At 43.8% G+C, this 22,500-nt stretch overlaps 3 protein-coding genes across 3 annotated transcripts in view; 1 reads left to right on the forward strand and 2 right to left on the reverse strand.

Annotated features, from left to right (window-relative positions):
- Positions 1-9,590, forward strand: part of pold1 (polymerase (DNA directed), delta 1, catalytic subunit) — a 26,683-nt gene extending 17,093 nt beyond the window's left edge. Inside the window, exons 17-27 of the mRNA XM_063184265.1 lie at positions 875-1,022; positions 2,369-2,464; positions 2,670-2,807; positions 3,394-3,569; positions 4,731-4,883; positions 5,434-5,536; positions 6,151-6,283; positions 7,496-7,609; positions 7,695-7,747; positions 7,841-7,938; positions 9,347-9,590. Of these exons, the coding sequence (XP_063040335.1) occupies positions 875-1,022; positions 2,369-2,464; positions 2,670-2,807; positions 3,394-3,569; positions 4,731-4,883; positions 5,434-5,536; positions 6,151-6,283; positions 7,496-7,609; positions 7,695-7,747; positions 7,841-7,938; positions 9,347-9,434 (1,300 nt within the window). The 3' untranslated portion in view covers positions 9,435-9,590. The remainder of the gene's footprint in view (positions 1-874; positions 1,023-2,368; positions 2,465-2,669; positions 2,808-3,393; positions 3,570-4,730; positions 4,884-5,433; positions 5,537-6,150; positions 6,284-7,495; positions 7,610-7,694; positions 7,748-7,840; positions 7,939-9,346) is intronic.
- Positions 9,591-10,416: 826 nt separating this feature from the next.
- Positions 10,417-16,001, reverse strand: zgc:55558 (GTPase KRas). Its single transcript, XM_063184416.1, has 5 exons — positions 15,701-16,001; positions 14,972-15,083; positions 13,315-13,493; positions 12,803-12,962; positions 10,417-12,316 (listed from the first exon to the last, which is right to left on the reverse strand). The coding sequence occupies exons 2-5, from the start codon at positions 15,080-15,082 to the stop codon at positions 12,203-12,205; spliced, it is 564 nt and encodes a 187-aa protein (XP_063040486.1). The 5' UTR covers position 15,083; positions 15,701-16,001; the 3' UTR covers positions 10,417-12,202.
- Positions 16,002-19,458: 3,457 nt separating this feature from the next.
- slc17a7a (solute carrier family 17 member 7a) overlaps positions 19,459-22,500 on the reverse strand; it is a 29,490-nt gene continuing 26,448 nt past the window's right edge. Inside the window, exons 9-13 of the mRNA XM_063214381.1 lie at positions 22,390-22,500; positions 21,554-21,664; positions 21,132-21,259; positions 20,796-20,865; positions 19,459-19,787 (exon numbers count right to left, since the gene is read on the reverse strand). The exon at positions 22,390-22,500 is cut by the window's right edge and continues 22 nt beyond it. Of these exons, the coding sequence (XP_063070451.1) occupies positions 19,459-19,787; positions 20,796-20,865; positions 21,132-21,259; positions 21,554-21,664; positions 22,390-22,500 (749 nt within the window). The remainder of the gene's footprint in view (positions 19,788-20,795; positions 20,866-21,131; positions 21,260-21,553; positions 21,665-22,389) is intronic.

Here is a 22,500-nt window from a genome sequence, read left to right on the forward strand (position 1 = left end):
TATTAGATGTGAAGAGTCATTCATAGAGTGTTGGAGGATACCCTCACTCCTAGTGACGTGTAGAACGCCTCTTGTCCAATCACAAATTTGTGAAATAATTCGACCGGATCTAACTATTGTATAATCTGCTTTATAAATACATGTTGTATTGTATAGTGTAGTGTAGTTGTTATCCTGTGGATAACCTCTCAATCTGTGGTTCGGCAGGTGTCATCTGCTGTCATCATGTTTCTTCTAGAAAGGAGAGGCTGTGCTCATCCGCAGTGCTTTGTGTGGCAGGTGTTGGGACTGTGTCACCCACTAACTGCTTTCTAGTGCACTGCAGCCCCATTGCATTGACTATGCCAGGGTTTGGGTTTGCTATAGGCTGCTTGTTGTGGCATACTAGCAAGGCATGCACACCTACTCCATAGTAGTCTGGGTGCCTTTTGTTGGCTTGCGACAATGACAAAAACTATGACGCCTGATTTGTGGAATTGTGAGAAAATTGTTCTTTTTGCGATGTTCACGTACAGAAAACTCATTAGCCAGGTACTGCAAAGTGAGGGCAAATAGGCACGAATTGTAAAAAAACAAAACAACTTAAAGCTTTGCTCGTAAATGTTTAAAAAAGGACAAACATTTTTGTTGCTTTAAATTGGTGTCTCTTAACGGAGAGCCCTAGGGGGGCGTTGAGAAGGATACAGATGATTGTTGCCGTGCTTATTTGCCATTTGGGGGGATATTAGTCCATTTTTTTTTTTTTTATATTAATGGGGTGTTGGTAGGCTTATGATGACGCCGAGGTGGCATTTGGAGGCTTGTAATGACGTCAAGGGGGCTTTTGTTCCAAAAAGGTTGAGAACCCCTGCTGTAAATTCTCTGTCTCTCTCAGGGCGAAGGCTGAGCTGAAGAAGGAGACTGACCCGTTTAAGAAGCAAGTCCTGGACGGCCGGCAGCTGGCTTTGAAGATCAGTGCCAACTCTGTGTACGGCTTCACGGGCGCCCAGGTGGGCAAGCTGCCATGCCTGGAGATCTCACAGGTGAGCTGCGTACACTACACTGGCACACTGCACTACACTGCTATCATCCTGTCTGCCTGCCTACCAGCCTGGCATCTGCACTTTGACACACTACACCATGCTATACTACTACACTGCTCTTCCCAATCAGGGGTACGTGTACCACTTGGGGTACGTGAGCTCACTGCAGGGGGTAAAAACAAAAAACTTATGGAACATAGTCACCTTGGGATATAGAGCATGATTGAGGGGGTACTCATGGTATGACAAAAAGACTTAGGGGGTACACAAGACAAAAAAGGTTGGGAAACGCTGCTCTACACTATACTACTACACTACACTGCACTACACTACACTCCGCTATTCAAATACACTACGTACACTGTACAGCGACCCTGCCCTACACTATACTACTACTACAACACATCACTATACTACACTTTCCTTAGTACGTTGGCCACCATCCTACACAGTGCACCTTTTAAAGAAAACGTCTGAGTGTAGACCACAGTTATCAAGTGGTTGATAATGGCTTTTGCAAAATTAGGACTGTAGTTTTTATAGAGCACTGGCTAAGAGGGCCAAAAAGTGCAAATTAATACAGTGCACCACGGTAAATGCAATGAAGTTACAGATGTAAAATGGATTCATCAACTGACAGCGCTGTTGATGGTTGCCTCTTTAAGAAAGTGCCTAGGATTCATTACATTACATTTAGCAGACGCTTTTTTCCAAAGTGACTTACAATGGAGGACATAATCATAGCATACAACACTGTAGGTACAAAGTGCACAGGAAATATCCAGGAAAAATAAGTGCATATGACAAGTAGGGATTCAATGAAGGGAACTGGGAGATGTGTGTGGTACTCTGTGACAAGAAGTGTGACTGACATCACCTACTGTATGTACATGTCTCTTAGTGGTGTGGATCGGCACTGCCCTCACGATCCGATTCGATCACGATTCGGAAGGTAGCGATCCGATTCGATTCGATTCTATGCGATTCGATCCGATCCGATTCAATTCTACAATGCATTGCAATGCATTACATTTCTACTGAAAGCAAAACAAATGTTTCATCAGTCATGATGAGGCAATACAAGTAGTCAGATACTGAGCAACAATTTATTGGCTGTTTTCTGGATCAGTCTGTATCAGTCTTGCAATGCTTTGGAGTACTTTTATTTAATTTAACATTCATTTGCTCTCAAAATAGCCACGGAAGTAATTGAAACTTACAAAAATTTGCCGCATCGATCCTGGAACTTGCCGGATCGATTCTGGATCGTCCATGCCCCGCATTGGACTGGATTACCGAATTGATCATTGTTGACAACACTACTATGTACATGTCTCTTCCATCAGAGTGTGACTGGCTTTGGCAGACAGATGATTGAACAGACCAAACAGCTGGTCGAGTCCAAGTATACCGTCGCCAACGGATACCAAGCTGATGCCAAGGTAACAGCCCCACGTCTTGTTAGTCTGGGATGCAGACTTGCCTGATACGCTTTTTACATTTTGTCATTTACTGTTCTAAGGTTTCGTTTCAGTTTTACGCTTCTTTAAACTGTGCTTCTCCATGTGGTCCATTATTCTAAACATGCTTCTCAATACACACTGTTTTTTTAAACCGTGTGTGTGTGTGTGCGCGTGTGTGTTGTAGGTAATCTACGGGGATACGGACTCTGTGATGGTGAAGATGGGAGTGGCTACAGTGAGCGAGGCCATGGAGGTGGGCAGGGAGGCGGCCGAGTGGGTGTCCTCACACTTCGTCCAACCCATCAAGCTAGAGTTCGAAAAGGTACTTCACTGCACTACCATTCCAACCATTTCCAGCTTGGGGCGCCCACTTGAAATGTTCACAACTGTTTGGGGGGCCGCCTCTGACCCAATAAACAATATAACTCAAATAAATACTCAACAGCAACATCTTTTGATTTTTAGAAAATGATTTCAAGGCCCACTTGGAATACCTCCCCACAGACAATCACTGCTCTCCACACCTTTCTTTTTACTGTACGCTATGTAGAACTCAAAACCATATAACTGCCACACTATACAGCGAAAGACAATCAGAAATGTTAACTCGAGTGGACTGCTAAATATTCACTCTCTCACAACAGGGTGCACTTATACAATATAGAATGGGAACTATAGATAATAACTTGCTCAATCATCATAAAATGCACTGTACAGAACAGGACCGTAAACTCACGCCCTTGCATTGCACTACGTATATGAATGACTGACTGGACATCTCAGATACAGCGTCATGGCCTCAAAGATTCACAGCCTTTTATGCCATGAACACATGATGAGCTAATACAAGATGGTAATGTTTACTTCCCTCTCCTCTACTTCCCCTTGTATCCCTCGTCTGTGGCCAGGTGTACTACCCGTATCTGCTGATCAACAAGAAGCGCTACGCCGGCCTCTACTTCTCCTCCAGCGCTGAGGTGCACGACAAGATGGACTGCAAGGGTATCGAGACGGTGCGCAGGGACAACTGCCCCCTGGTGGCCAACCTCATCAACACATGCCTGCAGAAGATCCTCATTGACAGGTGAGGTGGGGTGGGGTGGGGGGCAACGAGGACAGGCAGACACCGAAGTAGCCAATTGTCACTTATCTTTTTTTTTTTAGCCAACGCACCCAGTTCAAAATGATCACTTAACCAGTAGCATGGCAAGCAAGCCGGACTATAGCATGAAATGGAAGTTACCGCGCTAAGCCCCATCCCAATCACTCTCTACTAGGGCTGGGCAATATGACGATATATATCGTTATCGTGATATAAAAGTGTGTATCGTGACCTTTCTCCTATATCGTTTATATCGTGATATTCAATTGTATACAACTGATACAATTACTATCATTTAATTACATTTCATGTTGTCACAATACACACTGTAAGTTCATGTAACGGAAAAAATAACAATAAAAAGATCAACTTTAAAGAAAGGTTGTTTTGCGACATGAACAAATGAAGAGCAAATAAAGAGAATAACTGAAAACGTATGTAATTGTGCTATATCGTGATATATATCGTTATCGTGATATAAAGAAATCCATATTGTGATATAGTTTTTTTCCATATCGCCCAGCCCTACTCTCTACACTGATTCACAACTAGACAGAGCGTTGTCATTAGCACAGAGCCAGGCCTGATTCATGCCCCAGCTACAATTATCCTCTATGATGCGAAGCGAATAACTTCATAGTCCATGTAAGTCCTGACGGGTAGTTTATCACCATAGCCTGACTCCAATGGGTTGCGGAATGTGCTCAGTGGCAAGGGTTCCTTTGTATACTGTCTACAAGGTATAGCAACAACGCCGTGGCCTAGTGGTTAGAGAGTTGGTCTTTCAATCTAGGGGTTGCCAGTTCGAATCCCCCCTGACCTCTCCCTACACCTCCATCCATGGCTGAAGTGCCCTTGAGCAAGGCACCTAACCCCACATTGCTCCAGGGACTGTAACCAATACCCTGAAAAATAATAGTTGTAAGTCGCTTTGAACAAAATGAAAGCGTCAGCTAAGTGAAATGTAATGTAATGTAACAACGAGTCATGGATCAGCAATCAACAATTCACAGCGTTCGCTTTACATCGGTTCACCATTTCTCTGGCAAGTTCTAAAGTAAAGGAATTACCGATATTAGGCAGGACGACTAAACTGTAGTTTAAAGTGAGTGCATGCGTGTGTTGTATTTTGCGGTGCTCTAGGGACCCTAATGGAGCAGTGTCCCACGCTAAAGAGGTCATCTCAGACCTGCTCTGCAACCGCATCGACATCAGCCAGCTGGTCATCACCAAGGAGCTGACGCGCACCGCACAGGAGTACGCTGGCAAACAGGCACACGTGGAACTCGCAGAGAGGTGTGTGTGTGTGTGTGTGTGTGTGTGTTCATGCGGCCGTGTGTGTGCGTTTGGCCGTGTGTGTGTGTGTGTGCGCGCGTGCGGCCGGGTTATGGTACCCCTTGTCCTGATGCTGCATATGTTATGTAGGGATGCACCGATACCACTTTTTTGAAAACCGATACAAGTATGACTACATTAATGTGTGTAGTTGCCGATACCGAGTACCGATACCTTTTACCACCAAAATACAATAAAAATAAATGCATGGCCTTGTTTTTGTTCCACCTGTGATATTTTTATTGTCCATTTCCATGTAGATTTAAATGTTAGTAAATGTATGAGGTGGCACTTTTTTCCATGCTGCTTTCAAGTCCACAGAACGTGACAAGATTTTGCATAGCAGTATCGTTCCTGGTATCGGCAAGTGCTTGACGAGTACGAGTACGAGTATAATGAGCAGTATCGGGTGCCGATACCGATACCGATACCAATACCATATCGGTATCGGTGCATCCCTAACATTATGCATCTAATTTGTAATAGAAATGAAAGTGTTTTCGTGTTGCAGGATGCGTAAGCGTGATGCCGGCAGTGCTCCTAACCTGGGCGACCGAGTCCCTTATGTCATCATACAAGCTGCCAAAGGAGTCGCCGCCTATATGAAGTCTGAGGTGGGCATTACACCATCCATGTGTATTTTAAAATATCCCCTCAACAGTTTGATTTAATCCACCTACTGTGTGTATTATTGAGTTAATAGTTGATTTTATATACTGCAGATAATATGTTGGAGATGTTGGAGTACAGTTTCATGAATTATATTTTGTATGCTTAAGAGTAGCCTGGTCCTGACCATCCCATAATACTACCATTTCCATTTCGTATTCATGGTCTGGACTTTGTTTGATCTGACACGATTGCAGGAAGCAGGAAGCGCATTTTCGGAAAAATCAGGATTTAACTTACCGTATAAGTTGTTGAAAAAACATGTCTGACGTCTATCTATGGCGATGTAGGACCGTTTAACAGACATGTCTGACAGAACATCCTACCGTAGGATAAAATTACAATGTATGACCGTTTGTCAGAACACCGGCGAAAATCCTACCGGTCAACATCGCTCCACAGAGGACATGTACCAGACGTAGTGCGGAGCCAAGTGTCTTGGCGGAAGTACGTAGGATGGCGTGCGAGGCTAGCTTAAGAGCACTTTGTGAGTAAGAATAATGTGAGCCACAACTGTAGGGGTATCGCAGTATAACTGTTTGTGTGTGTGGTCATGCAGGACCCCATCTACGTGCTGGAGAACAACATCCCCATAGACACCCAGTACTACCTGGAGCAGCAGCTGTCCAAGCCCCTGCTGAGGATCTTTGAGCCCATCCTGGGGGAGAGCAAGGCGGAGAGTGTCCTGCTCAGTAAGTCATCACGCCCCCCCAAATCACACCAGCAGGACTGAAATACAGCATTACATTACATTGCATTTAGCTGACACTTTTTAAATCCAAAGCAACTTAAGGCGAGCATACACTGTGCCATATTTTCGCTCGTGGGTATTAAGCTCCAGCTCGCACTGCACAATGGAATTTCACTATTTAAAAGTTCACATCTCACGACTCACGTCCTCACACTACACGAGCCGACAGTCGGATGCGAGCCAAATGCTTCCACTGCGCGACGCAACAGACATGTTTCCCCGGTCTGCAGAGGAGGGAACATGCGCACCTGAGGTGGAGATGAGGTCGCGCTCAACAGCAAATCGCACGGCCCTATTAATTTGTGCATGTGAAGTGTCAAATCGGGTCGTAGCACTGCTTTAACTGTGCGATTTACGCATGAGCCACGACCAGGATTTCAAACAGTTTTGATTTTCTTGCGACCCTGCGATTGCACAATCGTGAGGCGAAATCGCTTGTCGTTGCCCCATGTACACTGCACAGTGCGAGACTCACGATTGACCTGCGATTGAAGAAGAAATCGGCCCGACTCCCTAAAAGTCGCGCGAGTGCCAAATCGGGGCGAAATCGGGGCAAAGGTCGCACAGTGTAAGCCCAGCTTTAGTTATGTTAAGTGCAATGGTTTTCTTGGAGTGCCTGGTGCAGTGTGGGGTTAGGTGCCGTGCTCAAGGGCACCTGAACTATGGAATGTGGTATGCGCATGTGCGAGTGGAGAGTGGGATTCGAACCTGCAACCCTCTGTTCTTAAGCCTATCTCCTTAACCACTTGGCCGCGGCTGCCCACAAAATAGGACTGCATTGTGTTTACCATGGGATACTCGCGTAGATTTAACATGTGTTACTTGGAGAGTAATTATGACATTTAAATAGTAAACTAATCAAAACGCATTTAAAATATGTATTTTGATGTCAAGCTTAAAAATATCATAGTGCTTTCTGCTGTGTGTGAGAGAGAATAACTGAATTATTCTGCAACTACAATAAATTTTCTGTTCCTGCTCCGTTTTCTGTTCAGTTTTGTTTTCGGTGCCCCCTCCATCCTTAATTTTCTCCTCTCTCCCCCTCCACCCCTCTTCCCTCTCTCCTTTCCTCTTCCCTCTCTCCTTTCCTCTTCCCTCTCTCTCCTCTTCCCTCTCTCCTTTCCTCTTGACCTTCTCTCCCTGCCTCATCCAGAGGGGGATCATACGCGCTGTAAGACGGTGTTGACGTCCAAGGTGGGGGGCCTGATGGCCTTCGCCCAGAAGAGAAGCACCTGCATCGGCTGCCGAGCTGTGCTCAAGACCGACGGTTAGTCGTGTGTGCGTGTGCGCGTCTGTGTCTATGTCTGTGTTACTATGCCCACTCTTATGAAGTTTTTTCTTTCTCTCTGCAGCGGCTGTATGCAATTTTTGTAAGAAGAGGGAATCGGAGTTATATCAAAAAGAGGTGTGTAGAATGGATGTCTTCTACAACGTCTAACTTCTTACAACAGCTCCACAAAGTAAAATGTAAAATGAAAATGCGTGTGTGTGTGTCCAGGTCTCTCACATGTCATCTCTGGAGGAGCGCTTCTCCCGGCTGTGGACGCAGTGTCAGCGCTGTCAGGGATCCCTGCACGAGGACGTGCTCTGCACCAGGTGACCTCAGCAGGCCACGGCCCACACACACACACACACACACACACACACACACACACACACACACACACACACACACACACACACACACACACACACACACACACACACACACACACACACACACACACACACACACACACACACACACACACACTCACTCTCACACACACACACACACACACACACACAGCACTTACAGTTCCACAAAGCAGAAGTACTCCAGGCTTTCCTCCTTCAGTACTGCTACAAGCAGGGAGTGAACTCTTGCACACTATATTTGTAGAGAAACTAAAAAAAGAAAACATGGTGAATTGTGGTTAAATTGACTCAAATTAGAGCTGCACAATTAATCAAAGATCGTGATTTAAACATGAACGCACAGGAGGCAATGAAGTGACCTGCCTTTGGGTGTCCTTGAAGCCAGAACATGTTGACAGGCAGGGGTGTCTGAATTGTAATAATCAGTAATAACTCAAGATTTTTGGCCAGTTTTATTTTTCTCATCCCTCTTATACATAATAGATTCTTGGTTATATCTCATTGCATGATAATTTAAAAAACATTCTGCACAAAATTGAATTGTCTATTGTTGGTGAATAATTGTGATTTTATAATCGTGATTTCAATTTTGATCCAAATAATCATGATTATATTTTTTTCCTTTATGGTGCAGCTCTAATTAACATGCTTATTTTACGCGAATGGTGAAATGATAGATGTAGAGTGTTGATGCCTAGAATGACGACCTTTTGATGGTATGAAGTGAACTGAAGTGAATTTGTCACACTGGTGTTGTATTATTATTACTAGTCTCATTTTTGGCACAAGTGTCATGGTGACAGAGTAGAAGTCTATGATCAGTTTTGCCTTCAGCCTACAGCCCTCATCTTCAGTTGTCTCACTGAGAAGACTGTAGCAACTTGGTCAGTACTGTTGGCGACTTGAACTGACATGTAAAATTGTGAACCTGCAACCCAAAAACACCTGAATTTAAGATACAGTTAGCTGTAAACGTTTGAACGCAACTTAAATTACTTTTGAATTAACCCATTAGAAACCAATGACATTGCCCTTTGCTCAGACTAGTTCAGGCTTATTTATTATTCTAACAAATCATCAGCGGCTACTCATTTTTCACACAAAAAAACTTCTGAATGCCACCCTCTCGCCCAGAATCGCTCCTCACCATGCAATATGATGTGTGACATGACCATTTGACGGTCAAATTTTCTTTTTACTCTGCTGTTTCCTTCAAGCTCGCCAATGGCCATGTTGCAGCCAGTGTGACTTTGCATGGGGTGGCTTTGCGTTTGTGGCGGTGTTTTATCTGGGTGACATCTCCTGTGCTTCGTCGGTAACATTTCCTGTTTCCCTGTCCGCTGTGTCTATTCTCTTTGCCTCTCAGTCGAGACTGCCCCATTTTCTACATGAGGAAGAAGGTGCAGAAGGACCTGGATGATCAGCAGAAGCTCGTCTCTCGATTCGGCTGGTGAAGCTCCACCTGCGTTGAAGCTCTTTTCTCTGGTCTTGCTGTCTAGTCTCTTTATAATGTGAAGAATGATGGTTTGACTTGTGTATAAAGTAATCACTGACTATGTATATGTACACATATGACTTTTTTCTATAGAATACACTGCATTTCTTTTGTAAAAAAAATCTCGACTCAGTCTCATTTTTTTATTACAGGAAGATGTGCACTGATGCACATGAATTCATGAAAGGTCATATTGCTTATTAACTTCCTACTTGTCCATTTTTCATTTCGGTAGCGCCTTTACAAAAAAATAAACATTTTCAATGACAACCGTAGTTAGGTAGAATCAGACAGACAATGCACCTGATCGAGTGCAATAGTTTTGTTCATCTTGATTTTTATGTCAGACCATAATGCAATGAATCAGAAGAAAATCAGACTTATCAAAAGGGTGATTTTTATGAGAAACTTTCTCACCTCAACATTGTTTTTACCTCCCATCAACATTATGTCCTGAGAAACTAATTACAAACATTTGTGTCAACGGTTTTGATCAGCAACCTTTAGAACCTTTTGGAGATATCACGAGCGTGGCAACCAACCCCGTTCTCCCCTACTCGGTATCTTGATCGAACATGGACAATACACGAGAGCCCCAGGATAACTTAAGGGTTTAATTATCTCAACACCGCTGGTCTGGTGTGTACACCGATTTTTTAGTGAATGCCTGTAGCTAATTTACAGTACATTTGCATGATGCAGCCAATCTCATGAGCCTTGGAAGAGTATAACAATGCTGAAGTAGTGTGACCAGCCACAATATCACTTTGCAAACTTAGCTCATTGGACCAACTTTCATTCCTTTTGTCCTGCAAGGCAGATGACTTTTTTTTTTTTATTATTAAAACATTGCAAACATGTAGAACTCCAGAATGTATTCCTTCCTTGTTTGGACAGCTCCTTGTAGGCTGACTTTAAAAAAGGAAAAGAAAACACTTGAGTACTTATCCAAAAGAGTTTTTATTCACAAAGGTTGCTACAACATCTGTTGACTAATAGAGGAATGTTTTAGGTCTCGATCCTCGTGGCCAAAAAAAAAAATGATGTCCATTTCCTGGAGACTGTCCAGATGTTCTGTTGCCATGGGAACACTAAAACTAACTCTAAAGACATCGAGTCACATGATTATTTTCGGAGGTCAGCTGACAACAGAGTGCTCCTGGGACAAAATGCATACACACACGCACATCTCCCTTACTTACATGATCATTCACACAGTTGTATTCTAACGCGATAAAAAAGTAGGTCTAACACCACACTTCAGGCCCCACCCAAACCTCTTTCGCAATCAGTGGCAAATTCCATCTCTAAGTTTAGGGGAATCATCCCGCCCATAAGCTCAGGAAGAAAAGAAACGCAGGTCATTGTTGAATGGGTCTGAAGAACCCTTCCTTGGTTTTTGTTGACTTGTGGGCATGCATTGTCCTCTCATGCAATCGCCTTCAAGTAACATCAGTCACAACTATTGTCCCCTAAAAATGTTGTCTAATTTTTAAAATGGCATTCCTCTTTCCTGTTTGCGTCCACACGAGGAGTTCGCACTACATAAACTTGTGCTGTCTGGCAAAACTGTTACACCCAGTGGGCAAGAAGCTTGGCAAGACTCTGCTCTTAGCTTTCCAGAGACCTCTCAGTCCAGATTCAGTGAGTAAAATGGCTATCGCTGGAGTGGTCAGCTACTAGACACCACCAACCAATGAACCTTTTTGGCATTTGGTGAGATTCTGGTATTTTCTACAGACTCATTTCCCCATCACTGTTCCTCTTTAGGGCCACTATATCAAAATAACATGCTTGGCAAGGCTAGCGCAGCAATCCTTGGCATGCCCCCTCATCTACAGCCAGTAAGACTGGGTGGACGCTCAGAAGGCCAAGCAGTGGAGGAGCCGTTTCCCTGGTTCTGCAGAATAGGCAGCAGGTTGATTTTTTTTTTTTTAAATGTTGTCTGGCCCTACTTTCTCAAGCATGTGACAAGTTTGTAAGCATTCTTGGAAGCAGACTAGTGGTTCTGAGTATGTGAACAGGAAGTGACATAACTTGAGTTTGAGTCCTCCTGCCCAAAACTGGGAAAATACAACTGTCAAAAAGTGTAAAATCCAGTACAGGTCCATCATTAGGAGCAGGTAAAATGCCAAGGCTCCATATCTCTATCCCTATAAAATAAAATCTCATCTGTGACAGCCCAGAATATGCCTTCAACAATGAACCATCACTCAAATCATAAACCATGCGGACATTGGACAACAGGGGGGAAAAAACAACAACCCAAAACTTCATGATTCCAGTCGATTGAATGGGGGTGACAGCAGCACCAAAAGGCTTCCGGGGACAGGCCTGCGCTAGAATAAAACATAACATCTCCACTCGTGTTAGTTACTCAGTCCTAAACGAGTAGCGTGTCTTTACTTCATGGAGGTTGATGTGTGCTAGAAATGGCTTACTAACAAAAACACTATCCAAACGCCCATCGAGTTTCTCTGTTTTTCTCTCCCCCTCTCGCCATCCATCCCACTCAGCCAACTCGCATTAGACGCTTACATCAACAATGTGTGTAAAAGTGAAACAAGAGTCTGTGTGTGTATGAATATGCGTGTGTGTTCTACTGCAAAACAGACTATGTAGAACACTACATGATGGCTGCGTGTGAATGTGTGTGTGTGTGTGTGTGTGTCTGTGAATGGGTTGGTAAGATGTTATCAGTACAGGTGGAAGTGAAGTGGTGCAGTGCTATAGCAAAGTGCAACGTCTCTGTGTGCTTTTCTTGCTCTTCTTGTTGCTGCGATTCGTCTCCTTGTACCTCCTGATCTCCCTCACCAGGGAGTAAAAGGCATCTTCAACACCCTGAGACAAGACAAACAATCGCAAAAGATTTCAGGAGTTGACCTTCATATTAAAAGCGGCAGTTTTAAAAAGAAGAAGTCATAGGTCACGATAAAGCAGGCTTGTGGGTAATTGTTAAATGCACATTTGTAGTTACACAAATCTCTTGGAATGGCTTCAACTCTCTTGGAATGGCTTCAAATGTGTACCCATCGAAGATTGTTAGGTATTTAGGAATAGCATATGATGCGTCACTCATTATCATTAAATGTGCATAACTGGTGTTAATTTAAGAAGAACTTTGTGTGTGTGTGTGTGTGTACTTGTCGTGTCTTGGCGGAGGTCGCTACATAGGGGATGCCATAGCTGCGTGTATGTCTTTGTTGTAGTATAACCGTGTGTGTGTACCTGTCGTGTCTTGGCGGAGTTCTCTACGAAGGGGGGGTCGTAGCTTCGTGTATGTGTTTGTTGTAGTGGTTCTGTGTGTGTGTGTGTGTGTGTGTGTACCTGTCGTGTCTTGGCGGAGGTCTCTACGAAGGGGATGCCATAGCTGCGCGCGAGCTCCTGGGCTTGCCGCGTCTCCACGGTGCGTGTGCTCAGGTCGCTCTTGTTGCCCACCAGCACCATGGGCACATTCTCACTGTCCTTCACACGGTTGATCTGTTCCCTAAAACATACAGACACACGGAAATTATAAAAAGGAGATGGTTAAACTAAAGGCATATGAACACTTTTTTTGTTGTAACTGTATAAAAAGGAGTTTATACAAAGTCTATACAAGCAACGTCAATGCATTCAGCATAGACTCAATTCAAATCAGCCAAAATTCAAAGGGCGGATGTTGCAACATAGATGCATAACAACTGCCAAAGCTTTACTTCAACTATGTAAGCCCCCTGAGTGTCTTTGAATGAACCGCACATCATACTGATTGTGGAAGAAACTCCTTATGAATCATCTCTGGCTGGACCTGATCCAATTGTATTAAACCGCATGCATCTTGTCGTGAGTGTGTCTACCTGTAGAGGTGAACGTCCTCAAAGGACTTGGTGTTGTTGATGGCGAATACGCAGAGGAAGCCCTCCCCTGTCCTCATGTACTGGTCCCTCATGGCGCTGTACTCCTCCTGACCTGCAGTGTCCAAGATGTCCAGCAGACACGTCTCCCCATCGATCACCACCTGCTTCCTGTACGAGTCCTACACACACACACAAGAGACACCAATGTGGTTAGTTTCTCTCATATATAGACATTGGATATTGACTTATTTTACATTACATTATAATTGTTTTTAAATATATTTTTGGTCTTTTAGACTTTATTAGTGACGGGACAGTTTGAGAAAGAGAAGGGGAAACATTTGGGAGAGAGAGATGGGGAAGGGTCGGCAAAGGACCCAAGCCAGAGTCAAAGCCGGGTCAGCCGCGTAGTAGACGAGTGCCCTACCGTTAAGCCACGGTAGGGCCAAATTACATTATACTTAACTGATGCCTTTATCCAACACGACTTAGTAATTTACAAGTTATCTGTTACAGTCCCTGGAACAATGTGTGGTTAGGTGCCTGCTCAAAGGCACGTCTACCATGGATGGAGTTGTAGGGAGAGGTAATGGTGGGATTCGAACCGGTAACCCTCTGCTCTTAAGACCACCTCCCTAACCATTACATCATGGCGGTAGAACGTTAGTTAACTTCCCTCCTGAAGCCTCATACAGTAGCACTGAGCTATCGGTCTGGACCTTCAGCTCAGAGGTTGCTGTGCCTCATATGCCCGAACTGGAGCATTGACTGGTAAGTGGCGGGTTCGAGCCCTGAATGGCTAACTAGCGCACATAAAGCACAGCTCAGTTAAAATGCTAAGAGGAGAGTAAAACAAAGGCAAGAAGGAAGTATACGCAATGCATGGTAATAAACAAGCTACCCAGAGAGGGTGTGAATAATATTGCAGTTTTGTGCACTGGGTATTGCAACATTACGCTCTTCATAGTAAAGGTAGCTGGGGTAACAGAACATAACACAACATAACACAGTATTAATGAACACCAACAATGAGCTGACAAACCCGTATTTTACAAGATTGGTCAAGCGCCTGTATCACGGTTCCGGTACATTTAAAGTTATGACGACCCATTAGAAAGCAGTCAGCTGGTATGTTTCTGGACATAATTATCACGATTCACTATGTGTCAGAGGCTGGTTCAGGTTAGCTTATACCTGTGGGACAGCAGGTATGTCGAAGTGCGAAGAAAAAGGAGCATGACCAACCAAGGCCCCAGAATGGGCCCCTGAAAAGCCAAATGAGTAAGTAGTGGTGTCCCCCGAGAGCTTGTCTGTAGCCTAAGGTCCAGAGTATATTACTCCAATTTCACAGCGTGCTTTACTTTTAGTATGTCTACGCATTGTGACAAATAAAACTCCTTACATCTTTGAGTGAAGCGCTGTGAACCTGTGTAGAACAACCTTGGCGCGTGTCTGGATAAAGACTCCGTCAAAGAGTAATTGAAGACACTGAAGTAGGCTAGTAATAATGGACCATATCTACTAAATTACCTTAAACGTAAACAGTAGCACGAGCGCAACCAATGTACACATAATTTTCTCATTCCTCTCACTAGATATTCTTCCACAATATGCTAACTAACAATGCTGATAATTATGTGTCGCACTTCATACACACCTCGATAGTTGGGTCATACTCATCGACGAAGTGGTTCTGGATGAGCTGAATGGTCAGAGCACTCTTTCCAACACCACCGGCGCCAACCACCACCAACTTGTATTCAGTCATCCTGAGGTGCACAGGCAGAAAGAAATCAAAACAAGGTTAGAGTTATACCGGTAAGTGAATAGGACATGTTGTTTGTCTTAGCATAATGATATTCACGGTCTACTTCAACGGAGAGTCACTATAACAAACTATGTGTTCAAACAAGACACATTTTGTTAAGTAGAAATTTGTATCAGTAGGCTACAGGGGTAGAACTAGAACTACCGGTAGTTCGTCGTCGGCTGTCAGTAGCTTGCTTTGACAATGACTGACAAAGCACCAGAATGAAGGCCAACCAATAATTGAAACTATATCAAACAAATGTTTATGCAATTCTTCAATGTAAACACGTCTACAATAAGGTATGCATAACAGTCAGCAGATGGCTAACTCAAAAAATCACAGCACCCACACAGAAGGCGGCTAAGCTCTCTGTTCAACTAGAGCCAGACTAGCAAACTGGCTAGTTAGCAGTCTTGCTACCGTTAGCTGCAAACCGCAAGTGTGGCTCAGACATGACCTGAAAACACTGAACCGGAGTTTGACCCACATCTGATGAGCTTCACTACCCTGTAAAATATGCGTTGCAACACGTGTCTGCATAGGAATAAAATAGAATGTCACATTAGAACGTGTTACCTTCAATGTACTTTCTTGTGATTTCTCGGAGTAAACTCGCCGTGACTTGAGAATGAAATTATGAAGCTAATCGGGGAGCCACATAGCCCGAATACTGCCTTCCTTATTATCAAGAAAAGAGTCACCATTAACTTTACAACCACATCACTTGTATACTCCACATCGACGAGTCCATTCGTAAAAAATAACCTCAAACGTATTGAAATGCTGAAGAAATCTAAAAAGAAATGTATGATGCCGGAGAAATCATCAGTGGCTCTTCAGCCTTTTTTCCTCAAGCTTGAGATTCATTGTGGGTGCGAATGGGAGGGGCTTCGTGAAATAACAACCATTCCAATTCAAGTTTCTTGCCAGAGTCCCAACGCGATAGGGTAAGAAATGACTGAAGTAGATCTTGACCAATTACTATCACTCATCTTTTACTAATTCCCATATATTCCCCGCCTTTCGTGTGAATTTACGCCAATGAATAACCAGAGAGGTGTAAAGGGCGGACAACGCTGATTGGTAAGACGTGCTCCTCATATAAAATGATGGCTTTATTAATTAAGGCTTCTCTTGAAATATGGCGAATGACAATGGATTGGATGCGGCTATTTTCTTGTAATATTTAAGCCTTCTAGATATTTTGTAGGCTTTCACGTCTACCCTGTATTTGTTATAATAATTTAAATGGTGAGTGATAGGCCTATACATAGTGGGTCTATGGTTAAATTGAAATATCCAGGCTACAATAAAAATTGCATAACATTTCAAAGCCGCACCTAAAACAACCACTGGACCAATCACAGTCATGATTGGTAGGCACCATAAACTATGGAAAAAAACGTAAATAAATAAATAAATACATGTTTTTCCAGTGTTTCACCACAGAATGTCGCTGCACAACATATTTTTTGGTCTTACTGTGTAGAAACCCTCCCCTCTGACAGATGGAGGTAGGATTATCTTGGTGATTTCAGGCAAAGATTAGAGGACAGCAGATGCACTCATGGGTGGATGGAAACAGAAATGACAGAGAGAATAAAAGAAAAAGTGTACAGTAGATCAACCTTGGAATCAGACCGGTGTACCGTTGGTCTATGATTTGTGTAGACTAGCCCGCCACACATAGTAGTGCAACTGCAGCCTGTTTTGCACATTGTTGAATGAAACACTGTAGATAAATCTAATAAGGTGAGTTCAGGTGATGCGTTGAGGTCATGATGACTCCTTTGACCAGAAAGCACACTACATACCAACACAGTAGGCTACAACCCACTGTTAAGCGGCTTTGGATAAAGGTGTCTGCTCAAGGAGTCCAGTCTATGGAATTAATGCCTTTCTATGGATTCAGACATTCAACAAAGTATATGTACACATCTCTGAATCTTTATTACAGGGATCATTCACATATACACATTTTGTACACATATTCAACACATTTTTTGAGTGACATATCTCTTTTTTTACATTTGCATTCAGTCCACAAGTTAGCATTTTTTTTCTTCAAAAAACATCAGTTGAGAAGAGCACATTTAATCAACAAACAGGAAATATGAACATAAATAACATTGATATATTTAAAGAGAGGATCGTGAAAGAGTGCGCTGCTTGTCAGTCATATACCTTGATTATCTCTGCTCTTCTGAATTTAACTGATTTTCTTCTTCTTTTTTGCCTACATGACTCTATACATCTAAACATGAAGTGTCAGACTACCCATATTACAGTATGCCTGTATGGACTGGTGTCTGGGAGGGGGGGAGGGTAATTCCATCTGTAAACGATGCCGTCGGCAGTGGTTCAAGTTCCAACCCAAAAAGAACACACCGTCAGCTGTATATGGAAAACAGAGCTGCTCTGGACTTAGAAATCGGAGGGAGAAAGCACTGGAAAACACAAAGAAGATGCCACTCTCAAACACAGGGGGAGAAACACTGTAAAATGTGGAGATGTGCAAGAGGACTCCATCCTTAAATGCTGACTGACGTACAGCCGCGCTGAGAACTGATTCTGTAGGATTTTTAAAACACTCCCATGGGCATTATTGCTATATTGACTGGCTCATTTCAGAATGGATTTGTTAGGTGCTTTTTTTCCTGCATGTATGCCCCATTTTTCTCAAACGTCAACACACACATGATCACACATTCAGATGGACTTTTTTTGTTCTACATAATCATCTTTGGACACTACAGTAGTCTATTTACTCTCTTGCACACACACTTACAAATGGACAGGCACACAATTATGCAGTGTAAGAGCATACAATATTGTTTTTGTCTTAGCATGTGCGCGTGAAGGGACAGGCATCAAAAAAGAGAGAGAGAAAAATCTGTATTAACTATGTCATAACCACTCACAAACATTCTCATTTTCTGTATCTCTCTCGTGTGCTCGTTCTCTTCTGTCTCTCTCTCACACACACACTGAAATGCATAGAGATTTACACTAGTCATACACACTGAAACAACTTTACATAATCACACTCACATCCACCAAAAGACAAGTGAGAAAGGGATGTAATATAATTATACAGGAAAACACACTTGGTTAATGCTGTACACACACGCGCACGCACGCACACACACACACACACACACACACACACACACACACAGGCAGACAGGCACACACAAAGTCACACATTGACACATAAATACACACAAATAAATGCACACCGCCACATTCGGGCAGGTTTGTAAGCATTCAATTGAGCCTAAGTGTCTTTGCCCATTGAGTGAAACACTGTACTGTAGTGTAGTGGGTCGGGTTATGAGATTATCTGGCGGTACCATTAGTCCTGGTGATAATCCTGACCCCTCGTCTGACCTATGAGGACACACAAGGAACCCCACCAGCGGCCAAGAAAGCTCTTACTGTAAGTGTGTTTAGGTACACGGGTCGCACATGAACACACCTACTATAGTCTACAACCCAGTCGAACACACACATAAGCTTGAATGGGCACGGGCTTGGAAGGTCACAGATCCCCAGGATACACACACAGACAGCAATCAAGATTATCTCTCTTAAATTCTCATTTTAAGTGCGTAACAGTGAATTTTGGCAGACAGCCTAAATTACTGAGTTATAAACACAAAGTAGAGCACCATCGAAGGCCTGACTGCCACACACATACATGTAGCTTGCATGGGCACACACAAACACACACACACACACACACACACACACACACACACACACACACACACACACACACACACACACACACACAAACACACACACACACACACACACCTTTGCTCATGTGCACGCTTACACACACAGCATCCTCAAAGGAACAGACCGCTCTGCTGTTTATCAAATTCATTAGTCTTTACCCCCTAATCTTGCATACCGTCTCCCAGAGTTACAAACATACAAAACTATTGGGCTCTCTCTTACAGTTAGCATTGACAATACAGGTACAGTACGGACAACGAATAAGTATGGAGGCATGAAGTGGGAGGATTCATTTATCACACACACACACACACACACACACACACACACACACACACACACACACACACACACACACACACACACACACACACACACACACACACACACACACACACACACACACACACACCTGTACTGATAACATCTTACCAACCCATCCTCACACACACACACACACACACACACACACACTCATTCTTTTNTTTTTTTTTTTAAGAATTTCCCTTCTGTCCAAAGCCCTCTTTTCCCCTCAACCCTGCCCTCATTTCACTCTCTCTGACCCTCTCCCTGCATGTCTGTTTGTGCCTCTATGTCAGTTCCCTGTCCTCCTCTCCCCCATACAGATACCTATTGGTCCCTGGGGGTTGGACCAACTCCTCTGACTTATCCCAGTCACTGACCCAGCCCCCTCCCCCACCTCCACCTCCTCCTCCTCCTCCTCCTCCTCCTCCTCCTCCTCCATTGGCTGGCATTACGGCCTCGGGTTGGCTCATGGCCCCATAGCCCGCGCCGCCCGACGTCCTGTACAGCTCCTCCGTCTCATTGGCCAGCTCGTCCTCGTCCAGGATGCCGCACTTCTCCTCGCTGGTGTCCTCGGGGTCCGCCCACGGCTGCTTCTCTCCCGACGCAAAGAGACCTGGGGAAAAGGTGAACGCAACATTGGTTGTTGGTTGTTATTGTTATGTAATGGTTTGAATGATTTGTGGCCTCTTACTACAGATGGGCCTATTCACTGTTTGCTGAAAACACTCAACAAATTTAAGTACTAACGTCAATTCTGGCCAGGCCATGGCAGTCAAGAAGCTTGCCGCCCTCCCCTTCATCTCATTCATTCCTAATTGATCCAGGTCCCTCAGCTGATAATCTTTCTTCCCAGTGATTGGCCACACAGCTTCGGCACGCCTTTTAAATTCTATCCTCCGAACAGAGCTATACCGCCAAATGTAATTCATAATTTCAATAAAAGAAATTTCATTTCTATTCTTCTCTTGTGTTTCTTGACTGAAATGGTTCTGACAGAACTACATATAACAACATTGCTATGACAGTGCCGAGAGCGTTAAATAACAGATTAAGACATAGCCATTACAATTTTGGTGTCAGTAAGGTTATAACATAGGCTCTGCGCTAAGGGGTTAAGTAACAAATTAAGACGTGGCCATTCCAATTTAGTGACTGTAAGGTTATATCACAGGCTCTGCAAAAAGGGATTAATTGTTCCATGTTTTATTCTTAACTTTAACTGGAACTGAGCTAATCCCTTCGCCCTGTGGTAACTGTGATACACTGTTGTCAACACAGCTTTCAAAATTTAGATAAGCATTCCATCGAATAAATGGTCTCAATACAACACCTTTTAGGGCCTCGTATGAAGATGTTAAATGCATTATCGTACACATCCTGTGTTACCAAATTGTGCCTCATCCATTTAAAACACTCAAAAGGTTACTGACACCAATTAATCCATACTCAATATAAATCTAAGGTGCATCTCAAACACTCATTGCAATCCAATTGTCAAAAATGCTATTTTTATACCATATAAGTTCCATTTAAGTTCTATCATGTTACCGAGCCACTGGTCTGCTGAAAATGACAAGAGTTATCAGTGAAGTTACAGACAGCAAACAAAAGAGCATCTTACCATAGAAGATGACACCACCATAGTGGACAAGGGAGGCGATGAGAAACACGCCCTGCCACTCTTCTCGAGTCTGAAAGGGGTTGGGCGACAAATACATTCCACAGAAATTAGCAAAGTCTCTATCCAAAGCCTAAAGCGAGAATTTACAATTCACCCCATTGGTTGGAAACACAATTATGTCCAATCTGCACTACAAAGAGGCGGGCCGCCTCTCCAATCGTCCAAGGTACACTACCTAATTTTGATGATTTTGGAAGTATTGTTTGAAAACCTTAGCCTTTTAAAAGCCATGAAGTGATACGTTGCTGCTGCCACCGCCACTGGCACTGTGCCTACCTTGTGTTTGGTCATGGCTCCGACGATGAGAGGGCAAACCATGCCCGATAAGGTGCCAACTCCGTTGGAGATGCCCATAAGAATACTGGCATAGCGGGGGGCGATGTCTAAATGGTTCACATTAAACCCTGTCAATGGGAGAAAGCATAATGGATGCTTAGTCATTATACAGCCAGGGTGTGTGTGTGTGTGTGTGTGTGTGTGTGTGTGTGTGTGTGTGTGTGTGTGTGTGGATAATGAATGCTTAGTCATTATAGAGCCAGTGTGTGTGTGTGTGTGTGTATATGTGTGTGTGTGTTTGTGAGTGTGTGTGCCTGTGTGTGCTTGCGTATGTGATGTGTGTGTATGCATGTGTGCATGTGTGCATGCGCGCGTGTATGTGTGTGTGGGTGCATGTGTGCGTGAGTTAGTCAGTTACACACCTGAGATTGCGAAGCCACTGAATCCTACAGCAAGCACGAGGAAGGAGATGGCCACACCTTTAGTATGAGAGTAGCCCACCACTAAGAGTAGAGTAGCCTCCATGCCAAAACCTGATGGGGAAATACATGATGAATTAACACATAATATACTTCTCTATTTCTTTCTTTCTTTCTTTCTTTCTTTCTTTCTTTCTTTCTTTCTTTCTTTCTTTCTTTCTTTCTTTCTTTCTTTCTTTCTTTCTTTCTTTCTTTCTTTCTTTCTTTCTCACACACTCACATATTGACACACACACACACACACACACACACACACACACACACACACACACACACACACACACACACACACACACACACACACACACACACACACACAAACTGTACAACAGATTATCCAACTAAAAAATGGACAATGTGTCTCATTAGTTCCAGCTACCTAGACAGTGGAAAATAATTGTCTATCTCACTCTCTCTCTCTCTCTCTCTCTCTCTCTCTCTCTCTCTCTCTCTCTCTCTCTCTCTCTCTCTCTCTCTCACTCATTCTCTCTCTCTCTCTCTCTCTCTCTCTCTCTCTCTCTCTCTCTCTCTCTCTGTCTTTCTGTCTATGTGGCTGTTGCACGCGATCCCTCCCTTGCTCTCGTCCTTGTTTACTTCTTGCTGTATCTCACACACTCTGTCTGTCTGTCTCCCACATTCTCACTGTCTCGCTCTCCTCACTGGTCTTTTTTTCTGTTATGTCACGCTCCTCTTTTCTCTCCTGTCACCGCACAGCACACTGGATGTGTCTACTCATCCGTCTGGCCTCCTCTCTCGCTCTCTCTCTCTCTCTCTCTCACCTCCGCAGTTCATGAGTTTGCGCACGTTGGTCGTGGTCATGATGTTGTGCGTGCGCAGGTAGTCCGCCAGCTGCCCACCAATGGGCACGATGATGGTCATGACCAGATGTG

Source organism: Engraulis encrasicolus, chromosome 2 (assembly GCF_034702125.1).
Source record: "Engraulis encrasicolus isolate BLACKSEA-1 chromosome 2, IST_EnEncr_1.0, whole genome shotgun sequence".
Classification (NCBI taxonomy): Eukaryota; Metazoa; Chordata; class Actinopteri; order Clupeiformes; family Engraulidae; genus Engraulis; species Engraulis encrasicolus.

What these genes read in the sequence shown, in the direction of transcription:
- zgc:55558 (XM_063184416.1), bottom strand. Translation starts at nt 15,082, where the DNA reads ATGACTGAATACAAGTTGGTGGTGGTTGGCGCCGGTGGTGTTGGAAAG. An exon ending in AGTATGACCCAACTATCGAG is followed by an intron (nt 13,494 to 14,971) that starts GTGTGTATGAAG and finishes GTGTGTGTGTAG; the next exon opens with GACTCGTACAGGAAGCAGGT. An exon ending in CCTCCGCCAAGACACGACAG is followed by an intron (nt 12,317 to 12,802) that starts GTACACACACAC and finishes GTCTTGTCTCAG; the next exon opens with GGTGTTGAAGATGCCTTTTA.